The sequence below is a fragment of the Mytilus trossulus genome, chromosome 1 (genome assembly GCF_036588685.1).
Source record: "Mytilus trossulus isolate FHL-02 chromosome 1, PNRI_Mtr1.1.1.hap1, whole genome shotgun sequence".
NCBI classification, from domain to species: domain Eukaryota; kingdom Metazoa; phylum Mollusca; class Bivalvia; order Mytilida; family Mytilidae; genus Mytilus; species Mytilus trossulus.
In genome coordinates, this window is record NC_086373.1 from 387,253 (window position 1) to 408,278 (window position 21,026).

Below are 21,026 nucleotides of genomic sequence, written 5' to 3' on the forward strand. Positions count from 1 at the left end.
TCCGAATAGTTACCTGTAAATGCAGGCGTCCCACAAGGGTCCATTCTAGGCCCTCTCCTTTTTTTGATATTTTAAACGGTATTGTAGAAGACATTCAAGCTCAAATTAAGCTATTCGCAGATGATACTTCATTATATATAATGGTTGACGATCCAACAGAAACAGCTACAATTTTAAATGACGACCTAGAAAAGATTTATAATTGGTAAAAAAACAGGCTTGTGAATTTTGATGCCCAAAAAACTAAAAGTATGTTAACTAAAAAAAAAATATGAATAGACCCTTTCATCCTCCAATATATACCTTAGATATGAATACCAATGAGTCAAAAACAGTACGTAAACACAAACATCTAAGTGTCTTTTTTGCTAACAAGGGATCCTTGAACAACCATATTTAATATATAGTTTCAAAATCTTACAAAAGAATAAATATAATGAGAAAAATGAAAAAATGTTCTTGATACATTTTCACTTAAAAAAGTTTACATATCATGTGTTCGCCCAATTCCTTAATATGCCGATGTCGTTTGGGACATTGAAACAATAATAAAATAAAACGAAATCGAACCTTAAATAGTTATCAAAGGTACCAGGTTAATAATTTAGTACGCCAGACGCGCGTTTCGTCTACATTAGACAAATCGGTGACGCTCAGATCAAAATAGTTATAAAGCAAATCAAGTACAAAGATAAGGAGCATGCATAACCCAACATGATAAGAAATTGTGCCAAATACGGTTAAGGTAATCTATTCCTTGGATAAGAAAATCCTTAGTTTTTTTCGAAAAATTAAAAGTTTTGTAACAGGAAGTTTTAAAAAAAATACCATTTAATTGATATTCATGTATACAACGTAGTGTATTTAAGAAAACATCAAAATATGCAGAAACCTTTGTATACAATTGAAAATGGAAATAGGATATGTGTCAAAGAGACAACAACCCGATCATAGAGTAGATAACAACCGAAGGCCACCAATGGGTCTTCAATGCAGCGAAAAACTGCCGCACCCGGAGTCATCCCACAGCTGGTCCCTAAACAAATATGTATCATATATGTTATGATGGTATGATACTAAACCCCTAACGGGAAGGATTGTGCCTGATATTCATATGATGAAATCATAATCTTTCAATTAGTTTAATTGAAGTCTGGAGCTGGCATGTCAGTTAACTGCTAGTAGTCTGTTGTTATTTATGTATTATTGTCATTTTGTTTATTTTCTTTGGTTACATCTTCTGACATCAGACTCGGACTTCTCTTGAATTGAATTTTAAATGTGCGTATTGTTATGCATTTACTTTTCTACATTGGTTAGAGGTATAGGGAAGGGTTGAGATCTCATAAACATGTTTAACCTCGCCACATTTTTGCGCCTGTCCCAAGTCAGGAGCCTCTGGCCTTTGTTAGTCTTGTATTTTTTATTTTTTATTTTAGTTTCTTGTGTACAATTTGGAAATTAGTATGGCGTTCATTATCACTGAACTAGTATATATTTGTCTAGGGCCCAGCTGAAGGACGCTTCCGGGTGCGGGAATTTCTCGCTACATTGAAGACCTGTTGGTGACCTTCTGCTGTTGTTTTTTTGTTTCTATGGTCAGGTTGTTGTCTCTTTGACACATTCTCCATTTCAATTCTTAATTTTATACTTAGCTAGTGATAATGAAAGTCATACAAACTGAACTCCGAGTACTACACAAGAAACTAGAATTAAAAATCAAACAAGACTAACAAATGTCAGAGCCTCCTGACTTGCGACAAGCGCAAAAATGCGGCGGCGTTAAACATGTTTTTTGAGATCTCAACTCTGTCCCTTTACCTCTAACCAATGTAGAACAACAATTGCACAAATAAACGTACAGTAAAGTTTTTGGTGGAGTTCGTGTTGTTTTTTCTTTAGTTTTCTATGTTGTGTCATGTGTACTTTTGTTTGTCTGTTTGTCTTTTTTATTTTTAGCTGTGGCGTTGTCAGTTTATTTTCTATTTATGAGTTTGACTGTCCCTTCGGTATCTTTCGTTACTCTTTTAATGATGAGTGTGACAAAGTTTAGTTAAATTTGGCTGAGTAGTTTCAGGAGAAGACATTTTTAAATGATTAAAAAAAATAAATGTCAAAAAGTTGTCAAACATTGAATATGAAGGGCAATAACTCCTAGCGGGTTAATCGACCATTTTAGTCATGGTGACTTATTTGTAGATCTTACTTCGCTGAACAAATTTCCTGTTAACAGTTTATCTCTATCTATTATTATATTCAAGATAATAACCAAAAATGCAAAATTTCCTTAACCAAATTACGAATTTAGGGGCAGCAACCCAACATTTCATGTCGACATGAAAAATTGGTACCGTTAATGTTACTACTACTACTGAGTCGATGCATCTACTGGCGGACTGTTAGTCCCCGAGGATATCACCAGTCTAGTAGCCAGTACTTCGGTACTGGCAAGCAAATACGGACTTGTTTTGTGTTATTAAAATTTGCTGTTACAAAAAGTTCGAAATTATTTTAAATTTAGGAATGTATCTCCTTCATGCAAAGCTCTGATTCCTTTCACGGATTTAGCTGTACGTTTTTGGACCTTTTGTATTATAGCTCTTCATTTGTTATATAATCTTGGAATTTCAAATATTTAGGCCACGACCATCACTGAAGAGACATGTTTTGTCGAAATGCGCATCTGGTGCAGGAAAATTGGTACCGTTAATGTTATTATCATTTATATTGTCAAGATTACCATTAACTTTTACCAAAACTATGAATATTCGAAATACTATGATTGTTACAACAGGAATAGATTATAATAGGTGAATTTGGCAAAACATTAAAATTCTGTTAATGTCTTCAGTCTTTTCCTTTTTTCCTTTTTTTTTTTATGTTTTTCGAGCATCACCGCGAGTCTTAAGTAGAGGAAAATCACATCGTGCGTACAAAAATTAAGCCTTATATCTTTTATGAGTTTTTATTTTATTAATAAACATATAAATCAAACATACATATAACGTACGCAAACATAACGAATTTATTGATTTTTGTAATTTAAAACCAGAACATAAATAAAACAAACTATCACACATTTCTTTACATTCGTGTTTTCAAAGCGTTATTTGTCTTAATACACAGAATCAAACACATTTATATTTAACTTCTAAATATTTGTAGGTTCCACTGCAGGGATCACCAAACTGTCTATGGTCAGCTTTTACTCGACATATTCTTTTACCATTGCACATTGCTTTTACTTTATAGTCAGAAGTCGATGACCTGCAATCCGTTGTATGTATAGCAGGATGAGGGCATATGCTTCTATCAGTGGTCCGTCCATATATTGCACTGGAGACTTTAATCTTAGAAGGATATGGACATTTTATGTATGCTAGTTTATCTTCACAAACAATGACATCGGCAGAGACTGTAATATAAAAAAATACATTCATCATATTGCAATGGCATAATGATTATTAGTGGTATATCTTCGATGCCGTCGTTTACATAAGAAGAAATAAAATCAATCAATATCTAAGAAAAGTTATCAAATTAATAAAAAGACACAGAATGAGGTGTTCCGCGGGGGCAAGCATTTCCTACACCGTATACGGCACCAGTCGTGTTATTTCTTTGTTCAATTCGGTAATGACAGAAGGTTATTATGACTGAAGGAGAATATCAGATATGATTTTGGACACACTTTTTTCGTTATGGCCAATCATCTCATGATGGCGACCGTAAACGTTCTTGAGGGATAATCTTAATTTGATTGATTCGTAGCTCTATCTTAGCAACTTTTGTGAAAGTGTTATTCCTCGTTCAACAAAATCAACGTACGTTAAGCTCGCTCTACAGTGACGTATCAGTTGAAACACATATACTACATATACTGGTGCCGCTGGGATGTTGCTACACAGAAATGGAAAGTTGACTATAGGAAAATTTAAATTGAAAGTCTTACTTTTAAATTTCATGATTTTGAAGCCCTTTTGTGGATTTCCCTTCATCATGATAAAAACTATATATTCAAATAGTTTGTAAACTTACCATATGCAATAATCACTCCTAAGATCAAAAGTCCTTGAAGAGTTATAATGGCCATCGTTATTAACTATCTACAATACAAATCATATATTTTTGAATATACCAAATAAGTTTCTATTACTTAAATTATCACTTGGGGCTTCTTTTTTTTTTAATTGTATATTGCATTGGTAGAATACGTATGTATCATTATATATAAGTGTGAAACCCTATCCTGCAGAACTGTCTGTTTACCAAAGTCTTATACCGGATAAGAACCAAGTAATTTTTTGCATAAAATACAAAATTTTCAAATTATTTAATTAAAACATACACGTTATATACGTTATCAAGCAACTAACAACTTGAGATTGGTGGCATGTCTCTTCACAATTTGCCAAGTTTTAATCTCTCATGAAAGTGATATGTTAACATTTTGAACTCAAGCTAGGCAAGTTACAATTTTTACATTAAATGTGAATTTTATACATAATTGGAAACTTCTAACTACCAATGTAATTCCTTTTGAAGCCAACGTATGATTTGTATCTGTACGAATTTCACACCTATTAATGCTATTGTAAAAATCATGAGATTAAACATTCAAACCGAACTTTTATTTTCTCATGTTAGTCTTATTGGTTTTATTGACGTTTTAATATTCAAAATTTCTTAACGCATATTTACTATAGTTCATTTTTTATGTCTAAAAATCTTTAAAAACATATTTCAAATTAAAAGTCATTTTATCATCATGTTCAGAATTCGACATGCGTTTTAACAATTTAAAAAAAATGATGATAAAAAAGACAAGTTACCTTGGTTAACTCCAGTAAATGTATACAATACAAGAATGATACATACTATATATATATAGTGACCTGTCAGAAAAACGATATGACGATTTTGTTTTTTAATGATTGTTTTTTTGTTTTTTTCCAGGAGGTGTGACCTACAAAGTACCTTGTTTTTATTCAAATGTATTGACAGATGAAACAAGGCGAGGTTACTAGACAAATTGTTTCTAGGAATTGTAATAGGTTTGTGCTGTAAACAAAATGATTTAAGGAGTCGTTTAGATTTAAAACAGTATCGTTCCACTCTTTTTCATAAACACAGTTATGTCCCCGAGGGTATCACCAGCCCAGTAGTCAGCACTTCGGTGTTGACATGAATATCAAAAATGTGGTCATTTTTATAAGTTTCCTGTTTACAAAACTTTGAATTTTACGAAAAACTAAGGATTTTCTTATCCCAGACATAGATTAACTTAGCCGTATTTGGCAGAACTTTTTGGACTTTTGGATCCTAAATGCTCTTCAACTTTGTACGTGTTTGCCTTTATAAATATTTTGATATGAGCGTCACTGATGAGTCTTATGTAGACGAAACGCGCGTCTGGCGTACTAAATTATTATCCTGGTACCTTTGATAACTATTTACAGTTATCTGTCTTTTGATAATGTAGTCGATGAATATTCATCTATGAGGACTTGGTACTTACCGATAACCTTTAAAAGAAAAGAGTTAAAGGTAAAAAATCTTACAATTTTGCGTACATCACTGGAAAGTTGAATCAATCCTTAAGGTTGACTTGGGGATTCTGGTGAATTGAAATAGTGTCACTGTTGGTCTCCTTATACGAAACCATGTCAGTTCAGAATGCGGCCTTGAGGTCCTATGTATTGTTGGGAGAAATGATGTGGACACACTTTCTTTACTAATTATAACCAGATGTCGACCACAAAATGATAAGCTAGAAATTTTTATTTCTCTGTTTCTTCAATCTAAAGCTTCATTGTATTTCTGAACAATAAACAAGAAAAAAAATATATCAATAATAATAGTATGCATGTTTAGTTTATTGCGAAATTATGGACATCTTTCCCTGAATGTATATGATATAATTGTGTTCCTCTTGTTATCCTAAATTAAAACAAAATATATATTAGTGTGTTCATGTTATATTAACCTTTACTATAATAGTAAAGGTTAATATAACACGTACACAAGTCTATAATTAATCTTAAGTGACCGTTTATTCAGTATATTTACCAATGAATTAAATCAATTCTTCACAACTTTAATTTAAAGTCACTGTTAAATATTTGTAAAATATGGATTGTCCGTTTAACCAAAAATACAGTAAAATTTATTTCCTAACAATTTCTTTTTAAGTGTACTTTGTTTCGTTTTTTAAAACAATCTTTGCAGAATTATGTCTCAACATTCTAATTTGTAGCGAAAGGTACGATTGATATGGAGGAGACAATTGTACATATCATTATAACATTTAACTTATAATATTCTCTTGGTATTTTTCTAATGAAACAACACTCATTCAACATACCAAGTTTATAATGTTGTAAACCAGGGGCACTTTTCATCTACACTAACTCGTCAATAAAGCTAACATTTAAAAGTACGAAGTTCAACATTTTTAAGGACTACATTTTTTGCCAATTCAGGTAATGAGTATGGGTTTTTTATGCCCCATTTATGGGCATTATGTTTTTTGTTCGTTCGTTCGTCCGTTCGTCCAATAGTTTTAATGCCAAATTAGAGATTTTGCCCCATTTTCACGGTCATCTAAACATAGAAAATGATAGTGCGGATGGGCCATCCGTGTATTGGGGACACATTCTTGTTTATTATTGTTTATTATGTTAATTAGCTTATAAAACACAATTTACGTAATCAATCAATGACAACATTTACATTGTATACGTCATAACATTGTATTTCGATAGACATAATTAAACGTCATTCTTGTTTTCTGTGAATCAGCGTATTTGTTATTTTTTTCATAAAATTGCATATAATTTCTTAGACTTTATAATTACTTTTGATATTTTAAGTTTGGTTGACAGGTGAAATTTTTCGGCTCTACCAAAAAACTTCAACATGCAAACAGAGGTGCTGTTATCTCCAATGTAATAAAATGCTTCCTCCAACTTTTTTTCAAACAGATTCATTGCATGTGAATACAAACAGATGTTTCAAATTTAACAGGTAGCACTATACAAAGATATTTTTTACTCCCAATCACTAACCTTTGAAATGCTGTAACTTTGAATTTATAGAAATTAATAAAAAAAGGTATATATAGATAGATAAAAGATTCATCTTTTAAATGAATGCAATATTTTTATTATGCAATCATTATGTCATCAATTATTATGTAATTAACGGCAAAATCAAGGTAAGTTCACTTGCATGAATTTAGCTCTATCATCTTTTTAACTATACAGAAAATTTTAACGAAATCGTATTCAACATATCATGGGCTACAAAAGGGTGCCTCAGATTGTCTCTATGGTATTCCAACCTCTCATGGATCTCTAATTAGTGTAAACATCCTAACCACATAAAAGAAGATAATGTTTAATTAGGTGTAAAATTTGTTCTATACATTCTATCTGAAATCTGAGACACCCTTTTGTAGATAATGGCCATAGGAAGACATATAATAAAATCAATCCTCTAGGGATACCTATGCAGAAGCTAATTTCATTTGAAAGTGGAAATTTGGTGAAAAATATTTTAGAGACAGTTAACATTATAATTGGTTACATAATTGTTGCATAATACTAACATCACATTATTTTGTAAGAATAATTAGTTAGCTATCCAAAACTACCACTTTTATAAATTTTCAAGCATTATTAAGAAAGTTACAGCATTTTAAAACTTGGGAGTTGGAGTAATATAATCTTTGTATTGTGCTACCATAAAACTCTGACTGAAGATTTCGAATGATAAGTCTTACTGTTACGTTATGATATTTTGCTGTAAATGATAAAACAAGAGTGCACACGCTGAAATGTCTCGCCTTCTTTACAAATCATTGATATTATGTTGATATACCTAAATATAAAGCTTTATTACAACTGTCACATAAACTCAACATTAACCAAGAAAACGAGATATTGATCAATGAACCATGAAAATGAGGTCAAGGTCAGATGAACCATGCAAGGTAGACATGAACGGCTAACAATTCTTCAATACAACAAATATAGTTGACTTATTGCTTATAAATTAAGAACAATAAACCAAAACACAAACACTTAACACTTAGCAATGGACCGTGAACATGAGGTCAAGGTCAAATAAAACCTGCGTAATAGACATATAGATCATAAAATATGTCCATACACCAAATATAGTTGACCTAATGCATAAAGTATTAGAAAAATACAAAAACTGACCTATAACCCCTGAATCACGAAAAAAAGGTCAAGATCAGATGACACCTGCCAGTTGGACATGTACACCTTACAGTGCTTCTATACACCGAATATACTAGACCTATTGCTCATAGTATTTGAGATATGGAGTTGACCACCAAAACTTAACCTTGTTCACTGATCCATGAAATGAGATCGAGGTTGAGTGAAAACTGTCTGACCAGCATGAAGACCTTGCAAGGTACGCACATACCAAATATAGTTATCCAATTACTTATAATAAGAGAGAATTTGACATTACAAAAAATCTTAACTTCTTTTCAAGTAGTCACTGAACCACGAAAATGAGGTCAAGGACATTGGACATGTGACTGACGGAAAGTTCATAACATGAGGCATCTATATACATGAAGCATCCAGGTTTTCTACCTTTTAAAATATAAAGTTTTTAAGAAGTTAGCTAACGCCGTCACCGTAGCCGCCGCCGCCGCTGCCGGATCACTATCCCTATGTCGAGCTTTCTGCAACAAAAGATGGAGGCTCGACAAAAAATCATTTTTTTATTGATTTTTTTTAATATTAAACATATTTTATTAACAATCATCTGTAACATCAACCCTCAGTTCATGATGATTAATACAGCAATGATCATACTTTTCTATACTTTGATATTTAATTTCATACGAAAATAAAGACAATATGTGGTTCCCTATTAGTTGCATATTTTCAAACGCTGATATGTCTTTGGTCTCTTCTAACGAAATCTAATATACCGAATTATTCTACATATATATATATAAAAAGTGGTATGATCATGATGATTGACAATTTTCCACAAGATACCATGATACACAGAAAATATCAGCTATAGGTCACTATACGACCTTCTACAATGAGGAAATAAAATTGGAAAATGAAATTGGGAATGTGTCAAAGAGACAACAACCCGACCCGACCGTAGAGCAGACAACAGCCGAAGGCCACCAATAGGTCTTCCATGTAGCGAGAACTCCCGCACCCGGAGGCGTCTTTCCCCTTAAAAAATATATATACTAGTTCAGTGATATTGGACGTCAGTCTAAACTCCGAAATATACACAGGAAACTAAAATTAAAAATCAAACAAGACTAACAAAGGCCAGAGGCTCCTGATCTGGTGCAAAATTGCTGCGGAGTTAACATGTTTCTGAGATGTCAACCCTCCCCCTATACCTCTAGCCAATGTAGAAATTAACGCATAACAAAAAGCACATTAAAATTGTTAACGAAAAACAAATATGTAACACAATAACAAACGACAACCACTGAATTACTATTTACACCACTGGATCGATGCCACTGCTCGTGGACGTTTCGTCTCCGGGTCTAGTAGTCCACACTTCAGTGTTGACATGAATATCAATAATGTGGTCATTTTTATAAATTTCCTATAAATTTCCGGTATACAAACTTTGAATTTTTCGAAAAACTAAAGATTGAATTATCCCAGACATAGATTACCTTAGACGTATTTGGCACAACTTTTTGATATTTTGGATCCTCAATGCTCTTCAACTTTGTACTTGGCTTTATAAATATTTTTTGGATATAAGCGTCAATGATGAGTCTTATGTAGACGAAACGCGCGGCTGGCGTACTTATTTATAGTCCTGGTACCTTTGATAACTATATACAGCCTCCTGACTTAGGACAGCCACATACATACAATAAGTGGCGGGGTTAAACATTGTAGCGGGATCCCAACCCTCCCTTAACCTGAGAAAGTCGTGTTAAAGTACAACATAAGAACGAACTATAAAAATTAGTTAAAAAAGGCTCATCTTATCTGATGGATACATAAAGGAATACATCTAACAAAAACACAAAGTGTTTATATGTCCGTTTCCGTTTGGACTTTTCAATTTACAATGTACGTAATCTATATAAATATAAATATAATTAAGAGACTTCGTTACATCTTTATTTAAATGAAGGCGACATATTTATTTGATTTTATTGTGATTAGTATTATAACACAATGTTTAATGCTGTAAATAAACATAAACCCCAAATTATCACTTTTACCAATTATGTCAGTTAGTTTTGTTCACACATCGTTGTCAATAAAATGAAATATAATGCGAGGGTCGTACAATTTTATGTTTATATAGCTTTAAATAAAGGGAACAGTAGTATACCGCTGTTCGAAACTCGTAAATCGATTTAGAAAAAAAAATCCAGGTTACAAACTTAAACTGAGGAAACAAATATAAGAGGAGAACTACGACCCAAAAAACAGTTAAATCCAATAAAGAAATTCCTGTCACCAGACAGGAAATATGACAGTTGTTGTCCATTCGTTTGATGGGTTTGAGCTTTTGATTTTGACATATGATTACGTTTTGAATTTTTATTCAATTTAAATCAGTATGTTTTTCATCATCAGACGGATAAGTATTTTTAATTGGTCTTTTCTGAATATGTTTGTCAATGATTCACCTGACAAACCAACTGATGATTGTTTTGGCATTTTATTTTAAGAAAAGCCGTAACTTACTTTCCTATCTAAATATTAGAACAACAACTATCACCCTCCCCCCCAGACAACATAGAATAAGAATAGGAATATTTATTATTCCAATCAAGGGCTCTTGATGGGCAGCATAACATGTACACATAAAAAAAAATGCATCATGATTTGTAACAGAAAAACATATTTATATAATAAAATGACATTAAGAAAAGTTCAGACAGATGTTATTATCTTCATTCTATAAAAATCATATACATCTAATTCCAGGCAGGATCAGAACCATACAATCGGAACGTTATACACACATATCTATGGATTTACTGTCTTTCAAAAAATATTTTATTCGACAATTTCGATTGCAAATTATGATACAAATCCCACCGACTAATTTTTATTATTTCTTTATCTATTCACATCTATAATCAGTAGCGTACAAGTCCGTCGTCCTCTTAAAAGTGTCCTGGACGGATATAAAAGGTCGATATAGCTATAATTAAAATATGTTTGTTGACCAATTGTTTCCGTTTTCTCTTTGTTTTCAATTAGTCATTCAGGGACGTCATCAAAAGTTCAAAGTAGGATAAAAACTTAATTCACATAGTTATTCATTGTCTTAACTTAATTTGGGAAAAATTGATTGACCAGTAAAGGATATATATAAAATCGATGTCAATAAAACAAAACTTGCAGCTATTTTGACCCCCTCCCCCCCCAAAAAAAACTGTTTGAATTAAGTTTTTTTCATCCTTCATTGATTTGTTGTTATGGCATCCCTATCATTTGAATTTAATTTTGATATTTGACCTCTTTTGTCTTAAAACAACATTTAGATGTTAAATATATGTAACATTGTTTTTGAAAATATACATTCATAAAACAATCAAATTAGAACCATCGATGTTTGTAAATGACTTAAAGTATTTTACGGCACTTATTTGATAATTGCTCGGGTTTTTGTGTGTGTGTGTGTGTGTGTGTGTGTGTGTGTGTGTGTGTGTGTGTGTGTGTGTGTGTGTGTGTGTGTGTGTGTGTGTGTGTGTGTGTGTGTGGGGGTGTGTGTGTGTGTGTGTGTGTGTAGTCAAAACTCATTTCAAAAGCAGTCCGAGTCCGATGTCAAAATAGACAACAAGCGAACTCAGCATAACGACAATAACACAAAAATTAACAAAGGATTACTAGCAGTTACTGCATCATATGAAAATCAAGCACAATCAAGTATCATACCATCATAAATATATGAGAAGAACATAACCATTAACATGCCAAGAACTGGATTTAAAATAAATGTTTTTATTTCCGATGCAAAAAATATTGATATAAAAAATATGCCATCTTTAACGACCTGACAACAGTATCGTAACTATATCCTTTCTTAAGGAGTGTCGAGGGTATACACATTTCAGCCAATTTTCAAATTTTATTTTAATATCACACTATAGAAGTTGTTACTTTATGAAATGGTACAAAAATGAATCCAAATAAAATCGATTTGATTTGTTTTGATCCCATATGAATTTAAAATGTTATACCATTGATAAAGCTTAAAAATCTTCCCTTTAAAAATCCTTCTTTTTTTTTTGCATTAAAATTGAAATATCTATTTTTAACTTATCGGTGACCTACATTTTTTATTATTTTTTTCAAATAAGCTGTACTTTTAAACTAAACAATTTTAAGCGATTTCTGTTATTTGGTTCTTTCTTTATTTTCGATATTACATTTATTTCTCCTATTAGCTCAACAGAGAAGAAAAGTACCTTAACAAAAGTGTATGCTTCTTTCGAAGGCAGAATATGAGCTCAAATTAACGGTGAGCCCATTTACATTTTTCTATTAAGTATATGATGAACTTCATTTGTAGAAAAAATAGCGAAATTCTATATTTAAAAATAATAATTAATACCCTCGAACCCCCTTAAGTCTGTTTAAAAGATTGGTTAGCTTTTGAGGTGCTTTTATGCTTGTAATATTAGTGGTGTCATATCTTAGAGTAATCACATTGCGTTGGGAAATCGTTAGGTGCTACTATGACGAAATATAAAATTTTAATCCTGGTATCTAGGATGAGTTTATTTTAATAATGAATATGTTTGTAAGATTGTAAGACAACTTTCAAGTATGCATGCAATAAATGCTTATAAATGTAAATTTGCTTTTTCACTTATTTCAAATCTTGATTTATGAAGTATGTAAATTGCTGCTGACGTCGATTTCTGACAGTACAAAACTGCTTCCCACCTTCATTTATGAAAATGTGTTTGCATGTATAAAACTACATGGCCTTGTGATTAATTATAAAATGCACTAAGGTGATAATAATTATTTGCTAAATATGGCCTTCAAAACCACATTAGTGTTACAGTATCATTGATTGTCATTCTAAAGGTCAAACAAATATTTGGGCTTTAAGTCCCAGGCATTTCTTTTATGAAAAGGGAATAAATGTCATGCTATTTTCGTTCTCAGGAACTTTTGTAATATAGTTCTTTCCGTCCATGTCGAACATATGTTTTTCGGAACAAATATACAGTCACACTTTTATTTAAAGATAAAATCAAAAACTGCTAGTCGAATTCATTTGCATCGCAAAATGTTCATAAATAGCGAGTAACGTTATGCGCAATTAGCTGTTAACATTCGTATATCTTGAGTTAAGCTTATTCTTTCAAGTTCAATAATTTCCCCGTCATATGTGGTCTTCGTGATTATTCTAAAAGCTAATTATCACAACGGTCATTTATAGTTCTGTGATTTCCAAAGTTTTCATTGACGTTTTTGAGTCCGAGGAATTCAAACTTTTCTGTCCAACTTCAACAGAATTTTTATCAGAGCTCTCCTCGGCTTCTATATGAGTATTATGAAAGCTTGACGCACTAAACAGTTGGGCAAAAAATCTTTCTTTGCTCGACATGGGCAAACGTTTACTTATTTGTCCAACGAGCCTTCTAAGGCTTTCTCTCCGGAATAACAGGTACACCCATGGATCTAATATTTGGTTAAATGATGCTATCCTTAGAGTAACAAGATCCACCATTTTATCATGACGTCCAGTAATTTGGGAAATAATGATCCGAACCTAAAATGAAACAAGGTATATAAACAATATAAGTTAATTGTCAGAAAAATATCAACTTGTTTGTATGAGGCTGAGAAACTGGGGATGGGCAAGATTCTACCGAGCCCTTCCCCAGTTTTTCGCCGAGTACCAAAAAATGGATGTTTTTCTGACATTGACCTAATATTGTTTTATACTGCAACTTAAATAAATAGATTGATAGCTTTCGAAATTGTAACACAGATTACAAACTTATTTTCATCTCTTAATGAACCCTTGACTGTTGAAAAGTGTTCTATGATGAAATTTACATTGTACAAAACATAGCTGTGATACTATATTAATGAAAATAAACACAACTATTACAGTATAAATACAATTCTACTTTGGTTTACCTGTTACCAGAATTCTTTAAGCACTATGAAATTGTGAAAACCTTTGCAAATTGATTTAATTCATTAAAATCTCTTTAAAGATGACAGTTAGGCGTATAACTCGGTACACTCACCAGTAGCGCTCAATTTAAAATAGTTGGAATCAAAAACAGAATTAAGAGCATTAAAAAATAAAAATATAAACGGTTGTGTTCCAAACAACAAAGACAGTATTTGCCAAGAGGAAGACTCACTTTAGTTTTTGAAACATTCATTAGACACATTAATTTCAATACAAGGCCATACAATACATACCAGACATACCGGATATAACTAACTTATAAGTGTCTGATAAGTAAATATCAATTAATAATGACCAACATGAATTTATCGTTCTGTTTAAAAAAAAAAAAAAAATGAATTGTTTTACAAATCGTTTTGGGGACTTTTATAAGTTGTCTACAGTTGTTAATTTCTGTGTCATGTTGGTCTCCTGTGGAGAGTTGTCTCACTGGCCTTCATACCACATATTCTTTTTGATATTATCTACCTGTGACAATAACTAAACGAGAAAAAACATATTTAAAAAAGCATACAGACGACAACAAAAAATTAAACAAATATAGTTCTACATTCTGTCGTTAGTTATACTTTAACAGTGGGCTGTATCAAGTTTTCCTTGCATTGCTTATGTCGCCATTTTGCTAAATTCGTTTTTTATGTGTACTGGTTGATATTTTGGTCCTCGGAAGCATTGGTCATTTGTAATTGGGCTTTAAACAGACTTTTAGTGTGATTACCCTAAAAAGATCGTACTAGTAACTGTATATATATATATATTGTATTATTGTTTTATTTTATTTTCTATTGTGCTTTATACAGATCTGCTGAATCAGTCCTTTTCCGACGTGTTTCATTTTGTTCTGATGATATGCTTTCACTATTCCAGATGTATAATGTAATTTGATAGATAAAGTACATGTATTTGGCGAATACATTTTCTAAACTTTGATTATAACAATTACTGTTGATTTCGATCACTGTTTTAAGAAACGCAGGCATAGCCACAAGCGCAATGACTTCAAAAAGTATAGTCATCTTGTCGCAAAGGAAAAAAACAGATTTTTTAAAATTACAATCGAGGTTTTGACCGTCTGTAAATCGAATAAACATGGTAATATCTTTTAGAGGTAATAAGTTTTCCTGTTTTAAACTAAAATAATGTATAATTACCTTAATCGTACAGTTATTGATACACTTTATTTTATGATGATTTAAAAAATGCCTTCAACTTACCACAAATGGTGACCAGCAAACAGCAAACACTACAAAAATAACAATTAGCAGAATCATAATATACACATCAATATGTCGTTTGGACCGGGCAGTGTTGCTGCCTCTTCTAACATTGCTTCGTTTTCCAACAATTAACTTTGCTAAAGCCCAAATATTCAGAGTAGCTGTCATGATCACAAGCAGTAATATGGTGATCGAATAAAAGTAAGCAAATATTGAACAATCAATAAATGAATCGTAAAAATTAGGGAAACACCAAGATCCCGGAAAATGAACGACATTATGACCGATTCCCATTATAGGAAAACAGGAAACAAACGCTGAGAAAAGTAGAATTCCTGCTATAACAAATTTGACTAGTCTGTCTTTCGGTATTGTTCTATACTTGATTGGATGAACAATAGCAACATATCTATCAAGCGCCATTGCTGCTATAATCAAACACGTACACATACTACTGAATATCAACATGAACGAGAAGAAATGACATAGTCCTTTCCCGCCAACCCAGTTCATCTCATTGGTATATACAGCTATTACAATCGGTGATAAAAACAAAATTCCTGTTAGGTCAACGATGGATAATGTGGTTATCATCTTGTAAAACACTTTCCATTTATGTATGTGTGCTGATTTCACTAAAATAATCAAAGCGAGTAAGTTCCCAAATACGCCAAGAGACAATCCGATTATGGAAAAGATTGGCTCGGAGTCAGCTGGTAGAGATTTTGATGTGTTCGTAGCATTATCGTGGTCTCGTAGTTTGTATAGAATATCTAAAAATAAGAACCCTTTCTTAGTCAAATTTCTAATTCCGGACATTTTAGGTAATTCACAAACGAAGAACAGGCCGTAAATGGTCTACTGTTCGAATTTGCGGTGAATTAATGCATATTAAAAGGCTGATATTAACAAATTATGCGTTGCTGTTAATTGTGTGTTACATATCTGTTTATAACATCAAATTGGCATTTATAAATCAGTGACAGAATATCTATATGAATCCCCCAATTATTGAACTATTAATATCAAACATGATGTTTCACCACAATGACCAATATCATACAGACCATGGATAATACTTCCATGTATAGACTGATGCTGACCCGGAGATATTCATGTCGGAAATTTATCATAGAATAATAAGTGACCGCGTTTTGAAGTATAGAGGAAAATTGTTATGGACTATTAGTTCTTTGATATATATGTTAGCGGCAATAATTGAAATTAGGCATCGAATTCTTGACAATAAGCTCACGCCTAGGCATGAAGTCTGATGATGAAGATTATCCAACCTATTGCATTGCCGAACCTCATTCCAGACAATAATTTGAACTTGGGATTGTTGTTGTAGTTTCCAAAAAAATCTACATTCGGTGAAATATCTTTAAAATATGAAGACAAAACATATATTACAAAATTTAATACACATTCATTTCAAAGACCTTCAAATGTTCGTATTCAAAGCAGAACTTACTCTTAGTTCTTTGTGGTATTGCAAAATCAATGAGTTTTAAACAAGTAATTGTATCTAATAGAAAAGGGGAAATTGATTTGAAAATAATGAAATGGAAATTCTCCTTCACTAATCGAGCCAGTTTTTGGATTATAGCTCTTCATCTTTTATATAAGCTTTGGATTTCAAATATTTTGGCCACGAGCATCACTGAAGAGACATGTATTATCGAAATGCGCATCTGGTGCAAGAAAATTGGTACCGTTAGTTTTATTATAGCTGGTCACAAATATAAAATTGTCAGATCATTATTTAGAGATGGCATAGTACCTTTGATAACTATTAACATCACTGTTACTGGGTTGATGCCACTGATGGTGGATGGTTCGTCACAGAGAGTATCATCAGCACAGTAGTCAGCACTTCGGTGTTGCCATGAATATCTATTATATGGTCATTTTTATAAATTTCCTGTTTTAAAACGTTGAATTTTTCGAAAAACTCAGAATTTTCTTATCTCAGGAATAGATTACCTTAGCCGTATTTGGCACAACTTTTTGGAGTTTTAGGTCCTCAATGCTCTTCAACTTTGTACTTGTTTGGCTTAATAACTATTTTGATATGAGCGTCGGTGATGAGTCTTATGAAGGCGAAACGAGCGTCTGGCGTATTATTATTTGTATTAATATTGATTCACTGGTAAAGTCTTTGCATCGGAAATACATTTATTCTAAAACAGTTATTAGTAGGGTACATGTTATATTCTTCTCATATAGTTTGTGGTGGTACGATACTAAACCCGTAACGGAAGGAACCGTTGTGCTTGATTTTCATATGATGAAAACATAATCTTTCAATCGGTTTAACCAAAGTCTGGAGCTGGCATGTCAGTAACTGTTACACAGACAATTGTCTCAGAAAAAAATACTTATTATGGTATATATGATTTTTTTTCTGAGACAAGCGCCTGTGAACTGTTAGTAGTCCTTTATTAATTTATACGTCATTGTCATTTTGCTCAGTTTCTTATGCTACCTTTTATGACATCGGACTCGGACGTCTTTTTTACTGAGTTTTACTGTTCGTATTGGTGTGTGTTTGTTAATTCTACATTGGCTAGAGGTATATAGAAAAGTTGTGATCTCACAAATCATGTTTTAATCCGCCGCATTTTTGCGCCTGTTACGAGCCAGGAGCCACTGGCCTTTGTTAGTCTTGCATGTTTTCTTTAAATTTTAGTTCATTCGTATCACATCTTCCTATATCTATATAATTGTGTTTTGGAGTTTGGTGTGGCGTCCATTTTTATTGAACCAGTACACATTTTATTTAGGGGCCAGATGAAGCACACCTCAAGAAGTAGGAGCATTTTCTCGCTGTGTTGAAGACACAATTGTTGTCACCTTTACATTCTCAATATTTTAATTTTAGATTTAAAAATGTTTGTCTCATTATCTTTTCATAGGTTTTATCAAATTCCCATCTTGTGCTGGATTATAAGCATTCAACTTTAAGACTACACATTTCTTTAATTTTTTGCAGATTATTGATTTGAATCAGGGGAAAAAACGTTTGACACCAAAAAGCTATGATCAGGGATATAAGTTTATGTTTTTCTAGAGGAACTGTATGATATTTTTGGGGAAGCACAAAGAAATAGGCCATCGCGGTCTGCCATTAGTTTAGACCGTATAATAAAACAGTAAAAACAAATATAGAAAATTCAAACTACAAATCTATTTTGTTTGTACAAATAAATAAACAAAGCAAAGTACTTGTTAGCACTGAAGTTAAAGATAACTTAAAGTACTTGTTAGTTATTACATGTAGCTGGAAATATTTTTCCAGTTGTAGATCATACATTTGTATTAATTCTGACTTTATGTTATATTATTAATGTTTATTATATCTCTGTACCATGGATTTTGGTTTATGAGAATAAAGATAAATAGCACTGACTTTTTAAAGATAACTTTGATTTTAATGCGGGAATTTAAAGTTAATATTAGTATGGTTAAGCATTGGAGGCTATAGTTTGAACTGGAGGATAATTGAATAATTATCGTACGTGTAGGTTGAAATACAACGATGAACTAAGGAAGATAACTCCAGTTATTGTGGACCTGTAACTGTATTGTTATGACTTACAATATATGACTAAAATCAGTAAAGACCCATCGAAACAACATCTGATGCTAATATATAATAATACTTTTAGATATTTTGATGATGTATTGGCTCTCAATAATGACGATTTCAATATGTACACGTGCTAATGCGGCGTAAAGCAACCAACAATCAATCAATCAGTATGTACACTAAAGAAAATTTATCCTGTAGAACTAACTTTAAATAAAGCTAATACTAACAAATAATCATGTCCATTCCTCGATCCTAATATCATTAACAGGAAACTTAATACCAATATCTAAGATAAAAGTGAGAGATGATTTTCCATTTCCTATTGTTAATTATTCATTTTTAGATGTGACGTTCCCTTGTCACCATCTAATGGTTTTTATGTATCTCATTTTGTTGGATTTGCTCGTGTATGTAACAACGTACCAGAATTTAACGAAAGAATTATATGTATTACTAAATAATTCTTATCGTCGTCAGGGTTTTCGATATCTCAAACTTGTCAAAACATTTACCCAATTCTATCATTGGTAAAATGACATCATTCGTAAATATATAACAACATGCAAACTTCTTATACGTTCAGGTATTTCACATCAATTTTTTTATGGTAATATTCTTAACAAAGCACAAAAATATCGACTTTAACCACAAAAGCTATAAACAGACTAATCAAGAACGGGTATAGTTTCAATACTGTTGAAGATGACATTTTACTTTAAAATTGATTCACTCAAAAAGTATTTGCCTCGGAAAACATATTCTAAAACCCAGTTGTTGGCATTATACGGGTTGTGTTCTCATATATTTTATGATGGTATGATACAAAACCCCAATCAGGAAGAATTGTTCTTGAAATTCATATGATGAAGACATAATCTTTCAATCACTTTATTTGAGGCCTGGCCTCGAAGGCATAAAACTTTGCTCAGTGCTCTGAGCACAAAAATCATGCTCGAAACAAACATGATCACTCAGCAATTTGATTGGTCGATTTTCGAGTCTGAGTACAAAAATCATGCTAGAAAGTTTTATGACCGTGAGGCCAGGAGTGGAGTCGTCATTTCAGTAACTGCTAGTAGTCCTATGTTAATTGATGTATAGTTGTCATTTTGCTTAGTTTCTTTTTTGAAACTGAGTTTTACTATGCGTATTGCTATGTGAAGACCCATCGGTGGCATTCAGCTATTGTCTGCTATACATGGTAAGATTATTGTCTCTACGACATATTCCCCGTTTCCATATGTCTTTCATGCTTAATATCAGTACTGTGAAAGTTTATTATGTAAATGTATGTATTCTCTGGTTATGGAAGTTCAAACAGCGTATGTTATTGTTTTGTTACATGCCTACCTTGAATAAAGCTTTTGATTTGAATTGACTTAACCCCCAAAACAATAAAAACAAAGCCAAATAAGATAGACAGCAATCAACGACAACAGTCAGTCCACTAAATTACAGGACCTTGATTTAGGACAGGAACACACAAGATGTGGCAGGGTGATAATGTTTTTTCTCAATCCTCCCAAGCCTTGGAAGCTGGAGTACAAGCACACATAAAATGTGACAGGGTGATAATGTTTGTTCTCAACCCTCCCCAGTCTAGGCATCTGAGTAACAGCACACACAAGATGTGACAGAGTGATCATGTTTGTTTTCAACCCTCCCCAGCCTAGGAATCTGGAGTAACAGCACACACAAGATGTGACAGGGTGATAATGTTTGTTCTCAACCCTCCCCAGCTTAGGAATCTGGAGTAACAGCACATACAAGATGTGACAGTGTGATAATGTTTGTTCTCAACCCTCCCCATCCTAGGAATCTGGAGTAACAGCACAAACAAGATGTGACAGGGTGATAATGTTTGTTCTCAACCCTCCCCATCCTAGGAATCTGGAGTAACAGCACAAACAAGATGTGACAGGGTGATAATGTTTGTTTTTAACCCTCCCCAGCCATGGAATCTGAAGTAACAGCACACACAAGATGTG

At 32.5% G+C, this 21,026-nt stretch overlaps 2 protein-coding genes across 2 annotated transcripts; both read right to left on the minus strand.

Moving 5' to 3' along the window:
- Positions 1-3,002: 3,002 nt before the first annotated feature.
- Positions 3,003-4,141, minus strand: LOC134711884 (L-rhamnose-binding lectin CSL3-like). Its single transcript, XM_063572843.1, has 2 exons — positions 4,039-4,141; positions 3,003-3,415 (listed from the first exon to the last, which is right to left on the minus strand). The coding sequence occupies exons 1-2, from the start codon at positions 4,091-4,093 to the stop codon at positions 3,129-3,131; spliced, it is 342 nt and encodes a 113-aa protein (XP_063428913.1). The 5' UTR covers positions 4,094-4,141; the 3' UTR covers positions 3,003-3,128.
- Positions 4,142-13,452: 9,311 nt separating this feature from the next.
- LOC134698678 (prostacyclin receptor-like) lies at positions 13,453-16,189 on the minus strand. Its single transcript, XM_063560508.1, has 2 exons — positions 15,441-16,189; positions 13,453-13,791 (listed from the first exon to the last, which is right to left on the minus strand). The coding sequence occupies exons 1-2, from the start codon at positions 16,035-16,037 to the stop codon at positions 13,453-13,455; spliced, it is 936 nt and encodes a 311-aa protein (XP_063416578.1). The 5' UTR covers positions 16,038-16,189.
- Between the last annotated feature and the right edge of the window lie 4,837 nt (positions 16,190-21,026).

Excerpts from the sequence above, each read along its gene's own strand:
- LOC134711884 (XM_063572843.1), bottom strand. The coding sequence starts at position 4,093 with ATGGCCATTATAACTCTTCAAGGACTTTTGATCTTAGGAGTGATTATT. Across the intron at positions 3,416-4,038 it reads AGGAGTGATTATTGCATATG|TCTCTGCCGATGTCATTGTT; the intron begins GTAAGTTTACAA and ends TTTATATTACAG.
- LOC134698678 (XM_063560508.1), bottom strand. The coding sequence starts at position 16,037 with ATGATAACCACATTATCCATCGTTGACCTAACAGGAATTTTGTTTTTA. Across the intron at positions 13,792-15,440 it reads TTTGCTGGTCACCATTTGTG|GTTCGGATCATTATTTCCCA; the intron begins GTAAGTTGAAGG and ends GTTTCATTTTAG.